This window comes from Oncorhynchus mykiss, chromosome 1 (genome assembly GCF_057628025.1).
Source record: "Oncorhynchus mykiss isolate SJ-2025 chromosome 1, ASM5762802v1, whole genome shotgun sequence".
In the NCBI taxonomy this organism is placed as follows: Eukaryota; Metazoa; Chordata; class Actinopteri; order Salmoniformes; family Salmonidae; genus Oncorhynchus; species Oncorhynchus mykiss.
The window spans coordinates 15,484,722-15,502,147 of record NC_143022.1 but is presented as its reverse complement, the minus strand read 5'-3'; the positions used below and the strand labels follow the sequence as shown (position 1 = coordinate 15,502,147).

General features: G+C 41.9%; 1 protein-coding gene across 6 annotated transcripts in view; it reads left to right on the top strand.

The window, feature by feature from the left end:
- Positions 1-14,887: 14,887 nt before the first annotated feature.
- Positions 14,888-17,426, top strand: part of LOC110485551 (nuclear factor 1 A-type) — a 310,371-nt gene continuing 307,832 nt past the window's right edge. For 2 of the 6 annotated variants that reach the window (XM_090185531.1, XM_036946686.2), the window contains exon 1: positions 14,907-15,372. In XM_090185531.1, the coding sequence (XP_090041657.1) occupies positions 15,277-15,372 (96 nt within the window). In that variant the 5' untranslated portion in view covers positions 14,907-15,276. Of the gene's footprint in view, positions 15,373-17,426 lie in introns of all 6 variants that reach the window. The other 4 variants (XM_090185219.1, XM_036946569.2, XM_036946510.2 and 1 more) reach the window with 3 other exon arrangements.

The window sequence follows — 17,426 nt, the reverse complement described above, 5'->3', positions numbered from 1 at the left end:
CCTCTGCCCTCAGACCTGGGGGCCTCCAGGGGAAGACAGCCAGGCTCTGGGGCAACTCTCCAGGTCTCCTGGACTGAGCCAAGGTTTCTTTCAGTCCACTGACCCTGAAATGTACAATACGTAGCCAACAACCAGCACAAGAACATTCTAGTTTTGCCCTGTTGTGTTTTGTGTCTGTGCTTCGGCTCTCTTCATTGTGTCAGCCCTATGCGGTTCCTATTTTGTCTTATTGACATTCACATTGGGGGAAAAACAGTGACATTGAGGAAATATTTGAATGACTTAGAACAGCAGGGAAACGAAAGATAAAACGAAGAGGTACAATATGTTGGCGGATCGAATTAAGCAGCCCAACTGAATCAGGCAAAAATAGCAGAAAGAGTTGCCAGACGAGCATTTAAAAAAATACATAATAATAAATGGGACAATGGTTGCCCTAACCAGGCAATATTAGAACTATTGCATCCTCTGGGTTTTGGATGTGAAAAGGTGTTTTGTTGAACAGTATCAGGACATGCAGAGGGTTCTGTAATTCCCTCTTGGGGGACGTCACCCTCTCCGGCTCCAGCAGGGCCAAGGTGACTGCCAGACTGCTCGGCTTGTCTGTTAATCTCCACTCACTGGAAAGGGAAGCGCACGGACGGACGGCGCTGCCAACACAGGGCAGGCTGCAGATGGCAACACTGCCACAATACATCTTCTGTTTCTTATTTTTGGGCACCCTCTCTGGTTTTGACTAGATAGTATACTGTTTATGTCAGAATGGACCAGAATTGACTTTTTGTAGCAGATTAGGATAATTAACGTAGAAGGTTAGGAGAATTAGGTCACAGGTTAGCTGAAATAATATATTTTGTCATACTTTGATGTGATTTTGACATAAGCTGTAAACTATCTAGCCATGACCCTCTCTCTTCCAACCTCAGTGTCTTGGCTGTTTCCACTGACAACTACAATTCTGCTTTGCCGTTTCCATATCTTGCTAGTGACTAGATAATATTTGTTTTTATGAAAGTTTACTTGCCTCTACTGCTTACATGCCTCTACTGCCTCTACTGGGCGTGAGTCAGGGCCTGGAGAAGGACATCTGCTAGGGTTAGGTGAACATATGTTTCCGTGGTGCAGTGTTCACAAAATAAAAAAAAGTGATGTCCCTCCAATTAAAAGCCTAAAAAATATAATTAAAAGCCATAAAAATGATTTTCCTGTTTTGGGTTTCATATTTTGGTTTGATAACCAAGCCTTTCAGAAGGTTGAGAACATACTGTTAGAAGGAGGAGCTGGAGGCTTGGCTGGGGATACACATTGGGCAGTTTATGTCACTTATTTTTGTTGGTAATAGTGGTGTAGACTTACACTATGTTTACATTTTAAACACAAAACACAGAGCCTAAAGAGGATTTGTGCTGTTTTCTTGCACAATTGTCTCCCACAATCATCTGGAATCACCATAAACATTTTGCTCAGTATTAGTCAACATGTATTTGCATTGCAAATTAATATTTAAAAAGCATAAAGTGGAAAGTCTGTGACTTTCAAGTATTTGGTATGTTTTACAGTAAACTAATAGTCCTGAGGGAAAAAGACTGGTAAACATTTAAGTTCAGAATTTTAAATCACCCGTTGTGTATCCATAGCAACGCTTCAAATATTCTGTTGTCATAAAATGACAATGCTACCAGTCTAGATAACCTATTTTTAAGTGTTGTGTTCATATCCAGCCCACAGAGGTTGGCCGCAATGTGTCCAGCCTGTGCAGCCCGAAGACCCCAGATGAAGTGTTTAGCATGCCGATGTGATTCACAGTGGCAGAAGGCAAGGGAGCGCTGAGCCTTACCGTAGGCAGATCAACGTAATTATGCTAAATAGACGTAAAGGGAGAGGGGCACACTAGAATTGTTCATTTCTGATTGCCATGTGATGGGGGTCGGACCAGAGGAGCTGCTCAGGTGGACCATGGGCTCAGGATATTTTTGAGCTTGCCATCCAAGCCTAAGGAAGGGACCTGCACTGGGCTGGCCCATCATTCACATAGGTAGATAGGCAGTACTTTACTTGGACTAAAATAAACACCTGTTCTTTCCAAGACAAACTGACCAGGTGAATCCAGGTGAAAGCTATGATCCCTTATTGACGTCACCTCTTAAATCCACTTCAATCAGTGAAGATGAAGGGGAGGAGACAGGTTAAAGAAGCATTTTTAAGCATTGAGACAATTGAGACATGGATTGTGTATGTGTGCCATTCAGAGGGCGAATGGGCAAGACTAAATATTTAAAATATTGTCTTTGAACGAGGTATGGTAGAAGATGCCAGGTGCACCAGTTTGAGTGCATCAAGAACTGCAACACTGCTGGGTTTTTCACGCTCAACAGTTTCCTGTGTGTATCAAGAATGGTCCACAACCGAAAGGACAATAAAGCCAACTTGACACAATTGTGGGAAGCATTGGAGTCAACATAGGCCAGCATCCCTGTGTAAATCTCTTGACACCTTGTAGTCAGTCCATTTCCCGACAAATTGAGGCTGTTCTGAGGACAAAATGGAGGGAGGGGGGGGGGGGGGTACAACTCAATATTAGGAAGGTGTTCCTAATGCTTGTACACTAACTTCTGATTTCATGTAGAGGGTCCTTCCAGGTAAGGACATATCTCCACTATTGTACTAAATTATTACCTACAATTATCTGTGCTACCTGTGTTTTTTGTGAAATTCTCCGTTATTGCTTCATTTTGAGTTGAGCGAGAGAGAGCAATCACCTTCAATCCCCCACATTGTCCTTTGTGTCCGTGTCCTACTGCTCCCTCCCCCCTCCCTCAAGTCTCCCTTTCTCAATTTTTCCTCACTTACAGCCCATTTCTCTCTCAGCACTTAACCTCGCTGGCAAGGCCCACAGCCAAAACCACATCACGTTGTGTTCCTATAGTGACGATTTTCAATTAATGCCTCCATTCATCAACTCTCCAGCGTAGTATCATTCTGGAGGTCCCTGTTCTAAGGGGGAATCATTCTCAAGTCACCACAGTGTGTTCTTGCTTACCTTTCAAAACCTAAGCATTGTCTCACTGAATGCACAAACCCACGGTAAAGCAGTGTAATCTCTAATGGAAAAAATATTTCCATTATTTCTACACTCAACGAACGGTCTGATATCAAAGGAGATTTCACTGTATTGTCACAAAGACGGACAGGCTAATTTGGTCTGCTCAACATAAGCCATACCTCTAAATACGTAAATTAAAGCCACCTGGTCTGACTAACCATTGAAGCAGCCTTGTGAGAGGATTTCAAAGATAGGAGGAATAAATATGAGCTTTCAGGTAACTGACTCAGGGGACAGCAGGTATTTTGTGAAGTTCACTTCCAGTCACTAATCTGCAGTCATAACAATGGGGCCATTATGTGAGGGGGAAATTTAAGATGCGCACCCCCCCCCCCCCCCAAAAAAAAGCGTAGATTTAAAAATAATTGGACTTCTTCATTAAAGGAGATGTACAGAGTTGCCTTATTATTTTCATTATCGCCAATAGCAACCCACTCCCTGGCCTGTTTCCCTTTTCCTGTGCTCTGTTCAGTTCTCTTGTGATGGACTGGACACAGGAAGATGCCTGAATAATAGTGAATGTGAATCATGTATTTCAAATGAAAGTAATTTGTGTACACACTTTTGAATAAAGTTCAAATCAGTATTGCCAAGAAATCAGAAATATCCTCAGATTTTTTTTAAATAAAAAATGCATATAACAATTTATTACATTTAGCTGTTAGTCTGATTCTAAACCAATACATATCTGGTGTCAGTACATGAACATTTGAAATGTAAAATAGACTAGGCCTAGTCACCTGACACAATTCAGATCTCCGCGGTCTTCGCTGATTCTCGTCCCAACTGTTGTAGAATTGTTGTTTCTTGCTACTGTCGTTGTCCGTGCCCTTAAATATTTTTTATTTTGCCAATATTTCCATTGAAATAAGTATACACATTGTTTACATTTTAGAGGACATTAAACAAGTAGCATAAACAGTAAGAAATTGGCAATGGAAATGTGCTGTTTTTCGATGAGGAAGTTTATGCTCAGGCTACAAACAAGGTAACGTTGAACCAGAAGGTGGACCCACTAACGTTAGCGTTTACTATGTCGAAAAACTCAAGTCGCATTTTCTCCTTGTTTTCAACCCAAAGAATTGGCACATTTGGTAAGTAAGTGTTTGATCATAATATTATATAACAATTAGGCCACATTAACGTAAACTCACTCACTTTTGAACATCGCCTGGGTCCGTACAATTGCCCTTATTTTAGCGCCCCAAAAACGTAATACTTCCAGATCAACTGTAATGTCAATACCATTGTAAAGCACAATTTCTCCCCTTTCCAACATAATCAATTACACGACCCCAACTCTGCCCGTTTCTGCATAATTCAAGCAGGCAATGAGCCCCGTCGGGTCTTTTTAAAAATGGCGGGTGGGGAAGCGAAACTAATGCGTGATAGTGAGAAGGAGAGATGTTGTGTGGGAAAATTGCTTTTTTTTCACTTGATCTGTCCCACTTATCACCTTATCGCCTCTAAAATGTAAATAAAACACTATAAAGAGTTTATATAATGTGTGAATACATACCTATTTGAATCGGGTTGTTAGGTCGGTGCTAAAGTGATCTTCAGAAGTTTTTTTGAGAGTCGTGATCGCTTGCAGTGATGATGCAAAAAACTATGAGAGAAGTGCTACACCTGGTGGAGAGAGATTGTAAGACAGAAATACTTTATGCGTGCTGTACGTTACGACATGACACGTCAAGATGTAACGGAGGGTCAGTTTTTTCAACTTTTCTCCAATACTATAGAGCCATTACCATGTCGATCAACGCTTTAACAGAAACCTAGTTCACACCCCCGATGTTGAAGTCAACACAGTTGCTACAGTCCCATTAGTTTTCTTTGTAGCCTCGTTTGAATGTCGTGGTTGCGCACATTTGTACAGAATGGGGTGAGTATACGTTAGTTACATTAGTGCATTTAAAATGTCAAGTTCGCGTGCATGTGTTGGCCTACCTTGCTTCAGCTGTAAAAACGTATATTTTTAATTCAACACTTTAATATTATTTGTTTGTATAGGTTAAACGTACAAGTTTTGAAGGCAATTTGGGGTGACAAAACCCAGCGCCTTGGGATATTGGACCAATGTTTTATATACACTAGATGACTGACAGGAGGCAGGGTTTTGAAGCCGCCGCACCTGCATCTTTGCGCTCCCCCGCCGTGTTACAATATATTTTGCAAGCTATAGAAATGCATTTATTAATGTCTACATTTGTTTGTGCAATGTTTATTCTATTATACACCATACTGCATACTTTAAAATGATATTATGTGAGTTAACATACAAATAAATAATTAAAACATTGTTTTGAAACCTCTGATGTTACTGTCCCCACTACATAAAAACATACTTAAATCCATGTCATTTTGTTCTTGAAAAACTGTAGAATTGCATTCATTCCTATGGATGACTGCACCTTTGAGTAGTGCCAACACGGCCAACTAGTGGCTCGAAGCCTCTCATTGGCTATACATATGTCATTTTTAATTTAAAAAAAATCTTTATTTAACTAGACATGTCAGTTAAGAACAAATTCTTATTTACAATGACGGCCTACCCCAGCCAATTGTGTCCTATGGGACTCCCAATCACAGCCGGTTGTGATTCAGCCTGGATTCAAACCAGGGACTGTAGTGACGCCTCTTGCACTGAGATGCAATGCCTTAGACCGCTGCGCCACTCGGGAGCCCATGTACATAGCATCAACAGCATCCAGAATGTATATACATCATTGTATAGAACTCTGTCAGAAGCCTGTAGAAACTTGCACACTGCTATATCTTGGGTGTGAGTCTGTAAAGATCCCAAAGTTTAGAAAGGAAGTCTGTTCACTGGTGGTGCTGCTGGCTCTGTGTTGGTGTCAGTGAAAGCCAATTCCTAAGATGTGCCTCATACCTTGCCAACCGCCTCCCTCTTCATTGGACCGGAAAATTGTCTGGCGAGACCAATAGTATGGTGAGATGCATTATTTGGATGTACAAAAACATAAAGTTGGCGTTTGGTATCTAACATTTTCACAATAACACTCTTAAAGCTGAATTTAATAGCTTAAGAACTCATCCCTAGTATCATTCTCAGCTGGCAGTAAAGTTGTAGCTGTTTAGATAGTAAGGTTTGTATGAAAATCCACGTTATAAACTGGATGGTTCGAGCCCTGAATATTGATTGGCTGACAGCTGTGGTATATCAGACCGCATACCACGGGTATGACAAAACATGTATTTTTACTGCTCTAATTACGTTGGTAACCAGTTTATAATAGCAATAAGGCACCTCAGGGGTTTGTGATATATGGCCAATATACCACAGCTAAGAGCTGTATCTAGGCACTCTGCGTTGCGTCGTGCATGAGAATAGCCCTTTGCCGTGGTATATTGGCCATATACCACACCCCCTCTGGCCTTGTTGCTTAATTCTAGCCTCACTTCACCAGAGTGGGTCAACTTAGATTGGGATGCAAATTGATGCAGTGTTTGTGCAATTGTATAGCAAATCCCCCCTCCCTCGTGGATAGCCTTCACATCCCGGTGTGTGTTACAGTGCAAAGGTCCACTACAGTTAGTAGCACGAATTGGTTAGATTATAGAATATTTCCATTGTAAAATCTATAAATAATTTAGAAAACTATTCATCAAATGTGTTCTCTGTAACAGTGCATAATCAGCTGTGTGTAGGCTATGGTATGGAATGTTGTGAAAGTAGGTTTTGAGTGGGCTCACTGCTGGGCAGCCGGGGCGAGGACAAGGTGGCGTGGGCAGGCAGGGACAAGGTGGCATGGGTCGCCAGCGAACCGGACAGCAGGGCGGGGACAAGGTGGCATGGGCCGCCAGCGAGCCTTGGGATGATGAAGGTCAGAGGAACAGAGCGTGGGTTGTTGCTGGCTGACATAGGACATCAGGATGACAGCTTTGGCTGCCACTCATCGCCACTTGTTCTGATTCAGAATGATGTGCCAAGATGGACATCAACACAGCGGGCGTTTCGCAGGGTAACAGCCCCACGTAGTGTGTAGCGACTGTCGACTTTAAATGGCACAACGACACAATGTCTTGTTCTGGGGAAGGCGTAGCACTTTGGCATTTGGCATGCCTCAACGTCGTTTGGCTGCCATTCCAAGTGTCTGCAGGGCCCTCTGGAGAGAACAGGGCTCCTGTTTATATTTGTTACTAATGCAAAAAGGGGAAAAATGAATTCCTCAAAGTTTTATGTTCTCTGCCAACTTAACCATCAACTCTCACCAGCAAAATGGATGAGTGTACCCTGATGATCCATTAAGATGTGGCTAAAGTTCCCAGGGTATAAATAGCCTTCAAGGGCACCAGGCAATATTTTCGGAGGATAATTAAACCAGGGAGAGGTCGTGCATACTAGCCGGTCATTAATCTGAAAAGGGGAGGGGAGGGTTCACTCCATTTTGTGTTTGTTTGCTAAGCTTACAGAATTGGATGCTTTTGTTTTTGTGACATTCTAAAGATTCCTCCTCCATGTTGTCTAATTGTGTTTTTCTGAATTAAACATTATTTATTTTTTAAAAGGAGCATAAAGCTCGAAATAGTATAAGGCCGCAATTTAAATGACAGTATTTGTGTACAAATCTCACTGCTCTATTGGCCTTTGCACTAATAATTTCCTTCATCTGCGTTCATTTCGTCATCTGCGTACACAAAGGCACAAATACAGTCCAAGTCATCAGGTAAAACAGCAGCTCTCACAATATCATTGGACATAGATAACCTCTGAAAGCACATTTCCAGTGAGCACACTTCCAGTTTAGGAGAGCCATTAACTGCGTATCTTGGCTCTGACCGCACGTCTTGGCTCTGTCAGCAGTGGAAAGGCATTGACCAGAAGTCTTGGCTCTGACTGCACGTCTTGGCTCTGTCAGCAGTGGAAAGGCATTGACCAGAAGTCTTGGCTCTGACCTCACGTCTTGGCTCTGTCAGCAGTGGAAAGGCAATGGAGAGCCATTGAGACGCAGATCTTGGCTCTCTCAGCAGAGGAGAGCCAATGACCTAACATCTTGGCTCTGTCAACAGTGGAGAGCCATTAACCTACATCTTGGCTCTGTCAGCAGTGGAGAGCCATTGAGATGCATGTCTTGGCTCTGTCAGCAGTGGAGAGCCATTGAGATGCATGCCTTGGCTCTGTCAACAGTGGAGAGGCATTGACCTTACGTCTTGGCTCTGTCAACAGTGGAGAGGCATTGACCTTACGTCTTGGCTCTGTCAACAGTGGAGAGGCATTGACCTTACGTCTTGGCTCTGTCAACAGTGGAGAGGCATTGACCTTACGTCTTGGCTCTGTCAACAGTGGAGAGGCATTGACCTTACGTCTTGGCTCTGTCAACAGTGGAGAGGCATTGACCTTACGTCTTGGCTCTGTCAGCAGTGGAGAGGCATTGACCTTACGTCTTGGCTCTGTCAACAGTGGAGAGGCATTGACCTTACGTCTTGGCTCTGTCAACAGTGGAGAGGCATTGACCTTACGTCTTGGCTCTGACAACAGTGGAGAGGCATTGACCTTACGTCTTGGCTCTGTCAGCAGTGGAGAGGCATTGACCTTACGTCTTGGCTCTGTCAATGGTGGAGAGGCATTGACCTTACGTCTTGGCTCTGTCAACAGTGGAGAGGCATTGACCTTACGTCTTGGCTCTGTCAGCAGTGGAGAGGCATTGACCTTACGTCTTGGCTCTGTCAACAGTGGAGAGGCATTGACCTTACGTCTTGGCTCTGTCAGCAGTGGAGAGGCAGATGGTACTCAAGCCCCTTCCTTTACCTCCTCCTCCCTCTACTTTAAACCCATCTCTGCCAGCTCTGTGGCTGGTTGTAGACTCAGTATTTGGTGTGTTTGGACACACACACACACATACACACACACTCCCTCTCTGTCACTAGTGTATATAGGACCAGGTGGCTGTAATGTAAGGGGTCAGGTCTGAGGCTGTGGACGCACTACCCTGAATGTATTAACCTTATGTATTTTGCTGTCTCACATACTCCCAGTTCTTCTCTCTTGTGACATCCATTATTCATACTCTGATATTCTCTTGTCCTTGTCTTTCAGCTGGTTTGATAGGAATAATTGTCTTGGTTTATTTACACAGATTAGTATTTCTGAGGAATGGACAACACAGTTTGCCTGACTAATTGGGGGATTTAGGATCAAATTCTAATTTGTTGTTTAAATACAGATTTGCTCTTCAGTTGAAGTTGCGTGTGTATTTCAAGTTAGTATTCTGCCCTCAGAGCTTACTAGGTGTTACATGTGGGTGGCAGTATTTTGTGTGAGTATTGTTTTGCATAGATTTTACTGTAGATGATGGTCCCAGGGTGTTCTCACTACAGCGAATGGCCTGGACGTGGAACTGAGGCCTGTGTGTGTGGCGTGTTTCTAATCGCTGGAGCACATGCGCAGCAGGTCCCTATTACTGTCCTCACTTAGCATCCACACTCAGAAGAGACTCCAGGCAAACCCCAAGTCACTAACACATCAGGCATGTCGCACCAAAGAGCTTTGGTCCAGGCAGCTTTTTCACTCGCTCCCATTTGCTCATGATGTCAGGAAAATGAATGCGAGGAATCTTCACTGGCACTGCACTGCTGATGTGCGAGCTCACTTCCCATGGCTGATGGCCCTGATAGAGCCTTCAGATTAATTGTTTCCTGCAGTTTAAGTTCAAAGACATTGTTTGTAGTTTATACCGTATATAATATATACGTTGAGTATATAAATTAGAAATATTATTTATTTTGGTGCATGCTTTCCCCTCTGCAGTTTTAACAACCTGGAACACAAAGGCATCTGACAACAATCAGAGAGGAAAATGCATGAAAACAAATTCTCTTGTTTGGAGTAAAGCTTCCTGGGTTTTGTCAAATGCTTCACTGGGTGCTTATGTTCTGCAAGTGCCGATGCGACAGATAAAAACAGGGGTAAAAACAGACAGATAAAAACAGGGGTAAAAACAGACAGATAAAAACAGGGGAAAAGGTGCCCGGAAAGAAGTTTCCAAGACTGTTCAATTTAGCCATTAGAACACTTTTGTGGGATACTTATTTCAAAGTTGGTTAAATTAGTCTACTTGGCTAAGCCTAATCCTGTCCTAGGAAGCACTAAGGACACTCAGGGACTGGATTATCACACAGAACACTGGCTTTGACGGTTCCTCTGGCTTCAGCGAGTTTCACTGAGCGGAGCACCGGCTACAGCGTTGGGTGGCAGGACACAGGCCTGCCTGGGGGTATAGCCATGTTTCACAAAGAGGAAAAGCGAAACACATGTTGACGTTCATGTTTTTTTCCTCAGCATTTTGAATCATGGTTAGCAAGAGGAAGTAACCTAATGCACACATTTGCTTAATTTATTGGATTTGGGGATAAATTGGAAAAAGGTGCACGAGCATTCTCCCTTTGGCCGGTTTCAGTTCAGAACGGCTAGAAAGCACTGTCGTTGTATATTATGACTAAGCTTGGCTTGTATCATTTTTATTAGCATTTCAGTTGAAATTACAGATTGGTTAAAAAAACATACATTGATAAAAGTTGGGAAGTTATTAGCTAACCACATGTCAGGTAAGTGGCCATATTGGATAAACTGAAAATATAACAATTATAGATTACTATATCCTCCTGATGTTGAATCAGCAGAATTAATGAAGACCAATGTTTATCCTTTTAGAATGAACCCAATGTTTTTTCCCAACTTTTATTCTCAAACAACAGATCTGCAAGGCATTAGTGCGTTCAATTTGATATGCTGAAATGTCATAAATCACGTCATATCATTTCAGCATGTCTGCCTCCCAAGTGTGTAGTGATAGTACTAAATATATTATTATACCCATTGTATTTTATTTGCAATTAATTTTTTCCTTGCTGTGGTGTGTGATTCAAGCACAGTTCAAGGCACAAGATATTTTTGTAATTAAAAAAATGTTGCAGCCTAATTTACTTGATTTTATACTTGTTTTGATACACTGTGTTTAGTAAACTGTTTGTTAAAATTAAGGTATCCATGTCAAATAATAATATGGGAATTGTCATTGATGCTTTGTCATTTTTCAATTGCATAAATTAATGTATGGAGGACTTCTGACAGCAAAACGCATTGTGTTGATGACATACTGATACTCGGAAAAAAGTAAGAAAGAGAGAATGAAGAAAAGTCCATCTTTATCATGGCATGTAAATGGAACCAAGGGTATGATTGTCAATCTTAACTTGTAAAAACTTCACTATCTGACTGTGAAGCGCTCTAATAACTGTAAAGCCCATTAGTGCAACACTGCCTTCTACTGGCCAGTTTTTAGATTTGACTGGCTGTTTTCTACTGGCCCGTTTACAGAGTTGACTGACTGCTTTCTACTGGCCAGTTTATAGAGTTGACTGACTGCTTTCTACTGGCCAGTTTATAGAGATGACTGACTGCTTTCTACTGGCCAGTTTATAGAGTTGACTGACTGCTTTCTACTGGCCAGTTTATAGAGATGACTGACTGCTTTCTACTGGCCAGTTTATAGAGTTGACTGACTGCTTTCTACTGGCCAGTTTATAGAGATGACTGACTGCTTTCTACTGGCCAGTTTATAGAGATGACTGACTGCTTTCTACTGGACAGTTTATAGAGATGACTGACTGCTTTCTACTGGCCAGTTTATAGAGTTGACTGACTGCTTTCTACTGGACAGTTTATAGAGTTGACTGACTGCTTTCTACTGGCCAGTTTATAGAGTTGACTGACTGCTTTCTACTGGCCAGTTTATAGAGTTGACTGACTGCTTTCTACTGGCCAGTTTATAGAGATGACTGACTGCTTTCTACTGGCCAGTTTATAGAGTTGACTGGCTGCTTTCTACTGGCCGGTTTATAGAGTTGACTGACTGCTTTCTAATGGCCAGTTTATAGAGTTGCCAGGCTGTTTTCTTTCTGTAGCATTGTTTTAATATCCTCAAATGTTTTGAAAGTGTTTACTTCATTCGCCAGTTTTTAATGGGAAATCATAGTTGCTCATATTGAAGAACAGCTCTTAATGGTAGACATTTTATTATTATATTTTTTGCTTTTAATCAATATTGCATTATGTAACATTCCAATTGAACTGTAATTACCATCTGCATATAACATTTTAGAATGTAATTTTAGCACATATCATGCATACCATTTGATAACATGGCACATTTATTCACCCCGGTGACCATCGTCAGTAGCAACCATATAGCAACGTAATGTCCATGTGGTCGTATTCTTAATGTAATATCAACTTTTATCAAACCTACACGTAGAATCTTTCGATGTATTTTTTTTGGTGGTGGGGGGGGTTAATTGATTCATTATTGTGACACCGGCCTGAAAGACTTTGTGTTAATATGTGCTGCAGACTAATGTGCCTTGTAATTTTCATTGTATGTGGTGATAGTGCAGACTGTAGAGGCTCTCTGGCCGCTGCTAACCTGGTGTACATTAAACGGCCCCTCGTTCGCCGTGTGACACGGCTTCTATCCCCAATCTCTCTCACACAAACACGCACAGAAACACACGTAACCAATCCTGAACTTCCCACAGTTCTGGTCTTTGCAAACCTTCATCCATACTAAATGTAACAGAAAAACGACTTACATATCCAACCAAGGTCAGCTATGTCAAATAAAAATAGTAGTGATTCCTTTAATTGAGATGATATAAACAATTATTCTTTCCTCTTGACTTTTAATAATAGAAACTGCACTGATGTCCATAAAGTGTATTAAACTGGACTGATCCTTAAAAAGAGTAAAACCAAATAAAACAATTCTAATTGATGGTGAAAGTAGTCTGAGAACAAGGTCTCTGAAAGCCAAATGTTTATTGAGATAACATGTTGCACATGAATATTTAGATTGTTGCCTCACTTTATTGTTGTGATTTCTTCATCCGAGACTACACACTTTTATTTAATAAGATACTTTTTTAAAGAATTCAAATTTATAAGGTTGAATCAGATTCTCAGATTCATACTTACAGTGTTTGTATCTCAGCCATTCTGAGAAAGGTCGGGAACATTTTCTCATATTTTATTGGGGAACAAAGTGTGCTAGAAAGTAAAAAAGTGTTCACAAGAAGTGAAATTTAAGATGACCTACCTCCAAACCCATCAGCGGGGCCTTTGGTCTTCAGTGTACCTGTGCATTTCTACTCCCCTCCCCAAAGCGCTTGCCATATCTCTGGCTGAATCAAATTCCATAGCCGCTATGCTACAATGGGAGAACTGTTTGATGGGCGCTCTGTCTCCTCCTCCCTCCCCTGGTTCAGGTATTCCCCCTGATGAGGAACTTGAGCTTCAGAGAGTACTGGCCGGGCATCACCTCTTATAGCCCTCCAGCCCTGCTCAATGCACTTAAAGGAAAATTCCACACAAAAGCTATCTTTTGGTACTTGTTTCGTTAGTCCATTGTTGATATTGTCTCAAAAATGTTTTGCATGTCAGCAATCAAGTTATCAAGATATATGTAACTTTCAAAATACAGAAATACAGCCGATATGATGCGTTTTGCATCATATGATGCGTTTTGCATCATATGACGAGGATGCGTTTTGCGTCATATGACGAGGATGCGTTTTGCGTCATATGATGAGGATGCGTTTTGCGTCATATGACGAGGATGCGTTTTGCGTCATATGACGAGGATGCGTTTTGCGTCATATGACGAGGATGCGTTTTGCGTCATATGAGGAGGATGCGTTTTGCGTCATATGAGGAGGATGCGTTTTGCGTCATATGAGGAGGATGCGTTTTGCGTCATATGACGAGGATGCGTTTTGCGTCATATGACGAGGATGCGTTTTGCGTCATATGAGGAGGATGCGTTTTGCGTCATATGACGAGGATGCGTTTTGCGTCATATGACGAGGATGCGTTTTGCGTCATATGACGAGGATGCGTTTTGCGTCATATGAGGAGGATGCGTTTTGCGTCATATGACGAGGATGCGTTTTGCGTCATATGACGAGGATGCGTTTTGCGTCATATGACGAGGATGCGTTTTGCGTCATATGATGAGGATGCGTTTTGCGTCATACCGGCTGTATTTCTGTATTTTGAAAGTTATGCATCTTGAAACTTGATTGCTGACTTGGAAAACATTTTGGGACTTTATCAGCAAAACACTAATGAAACGCATACCAGAAGATAGGAGTTGTTAAAGGAAACTACCAGAGAAAGTCATCTAACTTGGTGAACTGATTGTACTGCATGCAATGGTGAATATGGGCAACAATAAAGTGAGGTAGTCAAGTACAGGTTGTCATTTTAAACATCAAAAATATAAATACAGAATATCTACTGTCACCTAAACATACTCAAAATATATATTTTTTAAAGTTCAAAGTGCACCATTTGAAATACTTTGAAAAACTTTACACTCAAAGTAAAGTAGTTTGGTAACTTACTTATCCTCAATACAATTTTAAAAGGCGTGAAATGTCTTCTGGACAGCATTGCTACACACTGCCTTGAATTCCTCCACATAATGTCCAGAATTTGTCTACATAGAAAAATATATTACCAGAGTGTCAAGTAAGGCAGTCAGTAAAAGTGACCACCCGGTGTCCATTTTTTTGTGTAAGGGCTTTAGTGGATCCTTTGCTAAAAGATAGACATTTGCCGGAGAGGGAAAGGGGGGGGGGGGCATTGCATGATAGTCTTTAAGCAGTTCCATCTGTCTGGCAGAAATGTCAGCCTAATAGCCTGTAGCGCTTCAGCCCACTGCCCTCACTCTCTCTCTACCTGACTCTGTCCTATTAAATCTCTCCACTCCTCCCAAAAAAAAGAGAGCAGAAAGTCAGGAAAATATAAGAACTTGTGCAGACCTAAGTCAACGGGCTAGTGGTGATGATGATGATGAAGAACAAGCCCTAATTAAAGAGGGAGAAAAAAAGGACCCCAGGCACTCAGTGATGTGGAAAAAAGGCTCATCATTCTGGTGTATTTTCTAAAGACGGCGCGCTCTCTGAGCAGATGACTGCCACTCACCTTGCCACGGGGTCTGCTTGAGATTGGTTCATTGTCAAGATTTTTTTTTTAAAATTTTTTACCCATGATTCCATATGGTATGGAGCAGGCTACATGTTTCCCAACATGCCAGTGCGAATGTTTTCTCAATTAGGCGTCTTATCTCCTCCGGTGAGTGCGCTAGCATCAGATGGAACTTGCTGACAGTGTAATGGCAGGCAAAACCACGGAAGGCTCCATCAAATGGCAGCTCTGCTACGACATCTCAGCCAGGACTTGGTGGATGGTAAGTTGGCAGCAACCAAAGCTGGTTTTTTTCTTTTCCATCTTTTTCTTCTTAAAAAACTCATTCCCCACCTCTTCTTTAGAGCCTTTAAAAAAAACAAAGATGTTTTCTGCGTCTTTTTTTGAAACTCCATTTTGAAAGTTCACATTGAGTGGATTTTTAATGACTGTATTGTTGGTTTTTGTGTCTTGTCAATGTCACAGTCTTCTCTCTGTAGGAGCCTTGAGACTCAGGTCCCTTTTTGTTTTTTTTCTTGTCTCAATTCAGGATGTCAGATCTGAAATATTGTCCTGCCAGCGATGTACTTATGTGTTCTTTTACAGTGTCCTGTTTTATAGAACATTAGTTTGGCTTCAGGAAAATAAATACCCATTTGTAGATGAAATATTCTCACTTTTTCACAAACAACAATTCATCTGCTGACATTCATTCCAACTTTTCTGCAGTGCACCGAGCAGTCAGTCCTTGCCATAAGTAAAGCAATATATTTTCCAGCGTCCGCTTGTCTCGTCTAATCGAGGAAGGTTCAGTGACGGCGTTAAAACAAGAAACAAAAAGGGACCGTTTCTGTCAGACCTCTGGTTTACACTGAGGCAGCAAGTTGTTTTTTTTGCGTGGTGCTCCGGCTGCCTGCAGCCAAGCCGAGTGTGCGGAGCATCGCACTCCACTCCTGAGCTCTGACGCCGCGCCAGCAATTAAAGCACACAGAAGGGGAAAAAAGCCCCCATGAGCCGGACCCAGTGCCGGGGCAGATTAACTTGCTTGTTGTGGTCATAGAGGCCAGACAACCTTTGACATCCTTGTTGCTCCAGGAGTGATGGGGAGAGGTTAAACTAGACGGAGAAAACAAGACAAGTGGAGTTTGTAGACTGCTGAGAGATGAAGAGGGGCAGGGGGATTCACAATAGTCTATTGAGGCTAGCAGATACAAATGAGTTCAGTCGGCTGGATGAAAGGACTTTGAAACTCCCAGCGCCCTGTGTTCATTAGGGGATGACTCGTTAGCCTTGGCATCATTATATTACTATTATCTTAATTATTGCCAGCGTTATTGTTTTAATTATTTTTTGTAAGGGGAGTGTGATGGTGAGCTCTGGTCCTTTTCTCCATGGCAGGTTCCTTGCCAGCTTGAATAAAAGAAGATAGTTGTATTCCCAGGAGACAATGGCTGTATTATTCCTCTGTAAGGAGACCATGAACTTCAGAATTCCAATCCGTTGGCCCCTGTCTCTCTCTCTCTCTCTCTCTCTCACCCCCTTCTCCCCTTCTCCCCTCACCCAGGCCACCTTGGCCACAGTGGCAGGCAGCAGGCTTCATTCAGGGAATTGATGAGGGGCTGAAGGAGAGAAACAGTAACTTTACTCTGCCTGTCCTTGTCCTTATGAGTAACAGAGTAAATGTTTTTAGACCTTTGCTACAGAGGGGACATGTTACAGAGGGGAACGAGATGGCTGGTGGTGGTACAGTGGTGGTTTTGTTTTTGTATGGCAGGGGGGGTAGTGGTGTGTGGGCATTCCTCACTGTCTGTTGCCCTCTCCCTCTATCTCTCTTTGGGACCATGGGGCTGAAGACTGGGTGTGCGGAAATGTTGTCCAGTCATTGGACTGAGTTGACTTTATTTTTTTGAGCAATCTTTTGATACTTTTTAAACGTTAATCCTTCTAAAAGAGCATGTAGCTTTCAGTTGGTATCTTGTAAGTGTTCTTTCATTTTTTTTAAAAAGTTGCCTCGTGAGATATGGTAGTTGTATATCTATTTCTGAATGAAATGTGTATCCCAGCCTTGCACTGTGGATTGTCAAGGAGATTTTGTGAACTGTACTCGTACACTGTAATAACTCGGTATTGTGTGTAAAGCAGTGGAAGTACTGAAGAGCTTTTAAATTAATTTAGTTATCATAGTCAATAGACATTTGTCAATAGATAAGCTGGTGCTGAATCTGTTGTCTTCTGTACAATAAATAATGGATGTTTTGACGGTGTATTTCTATAAAACACAATGAACTGTCAGTGCTGCTTATTAAGTGAATGTTTAATGATATTGCAATTCATTCT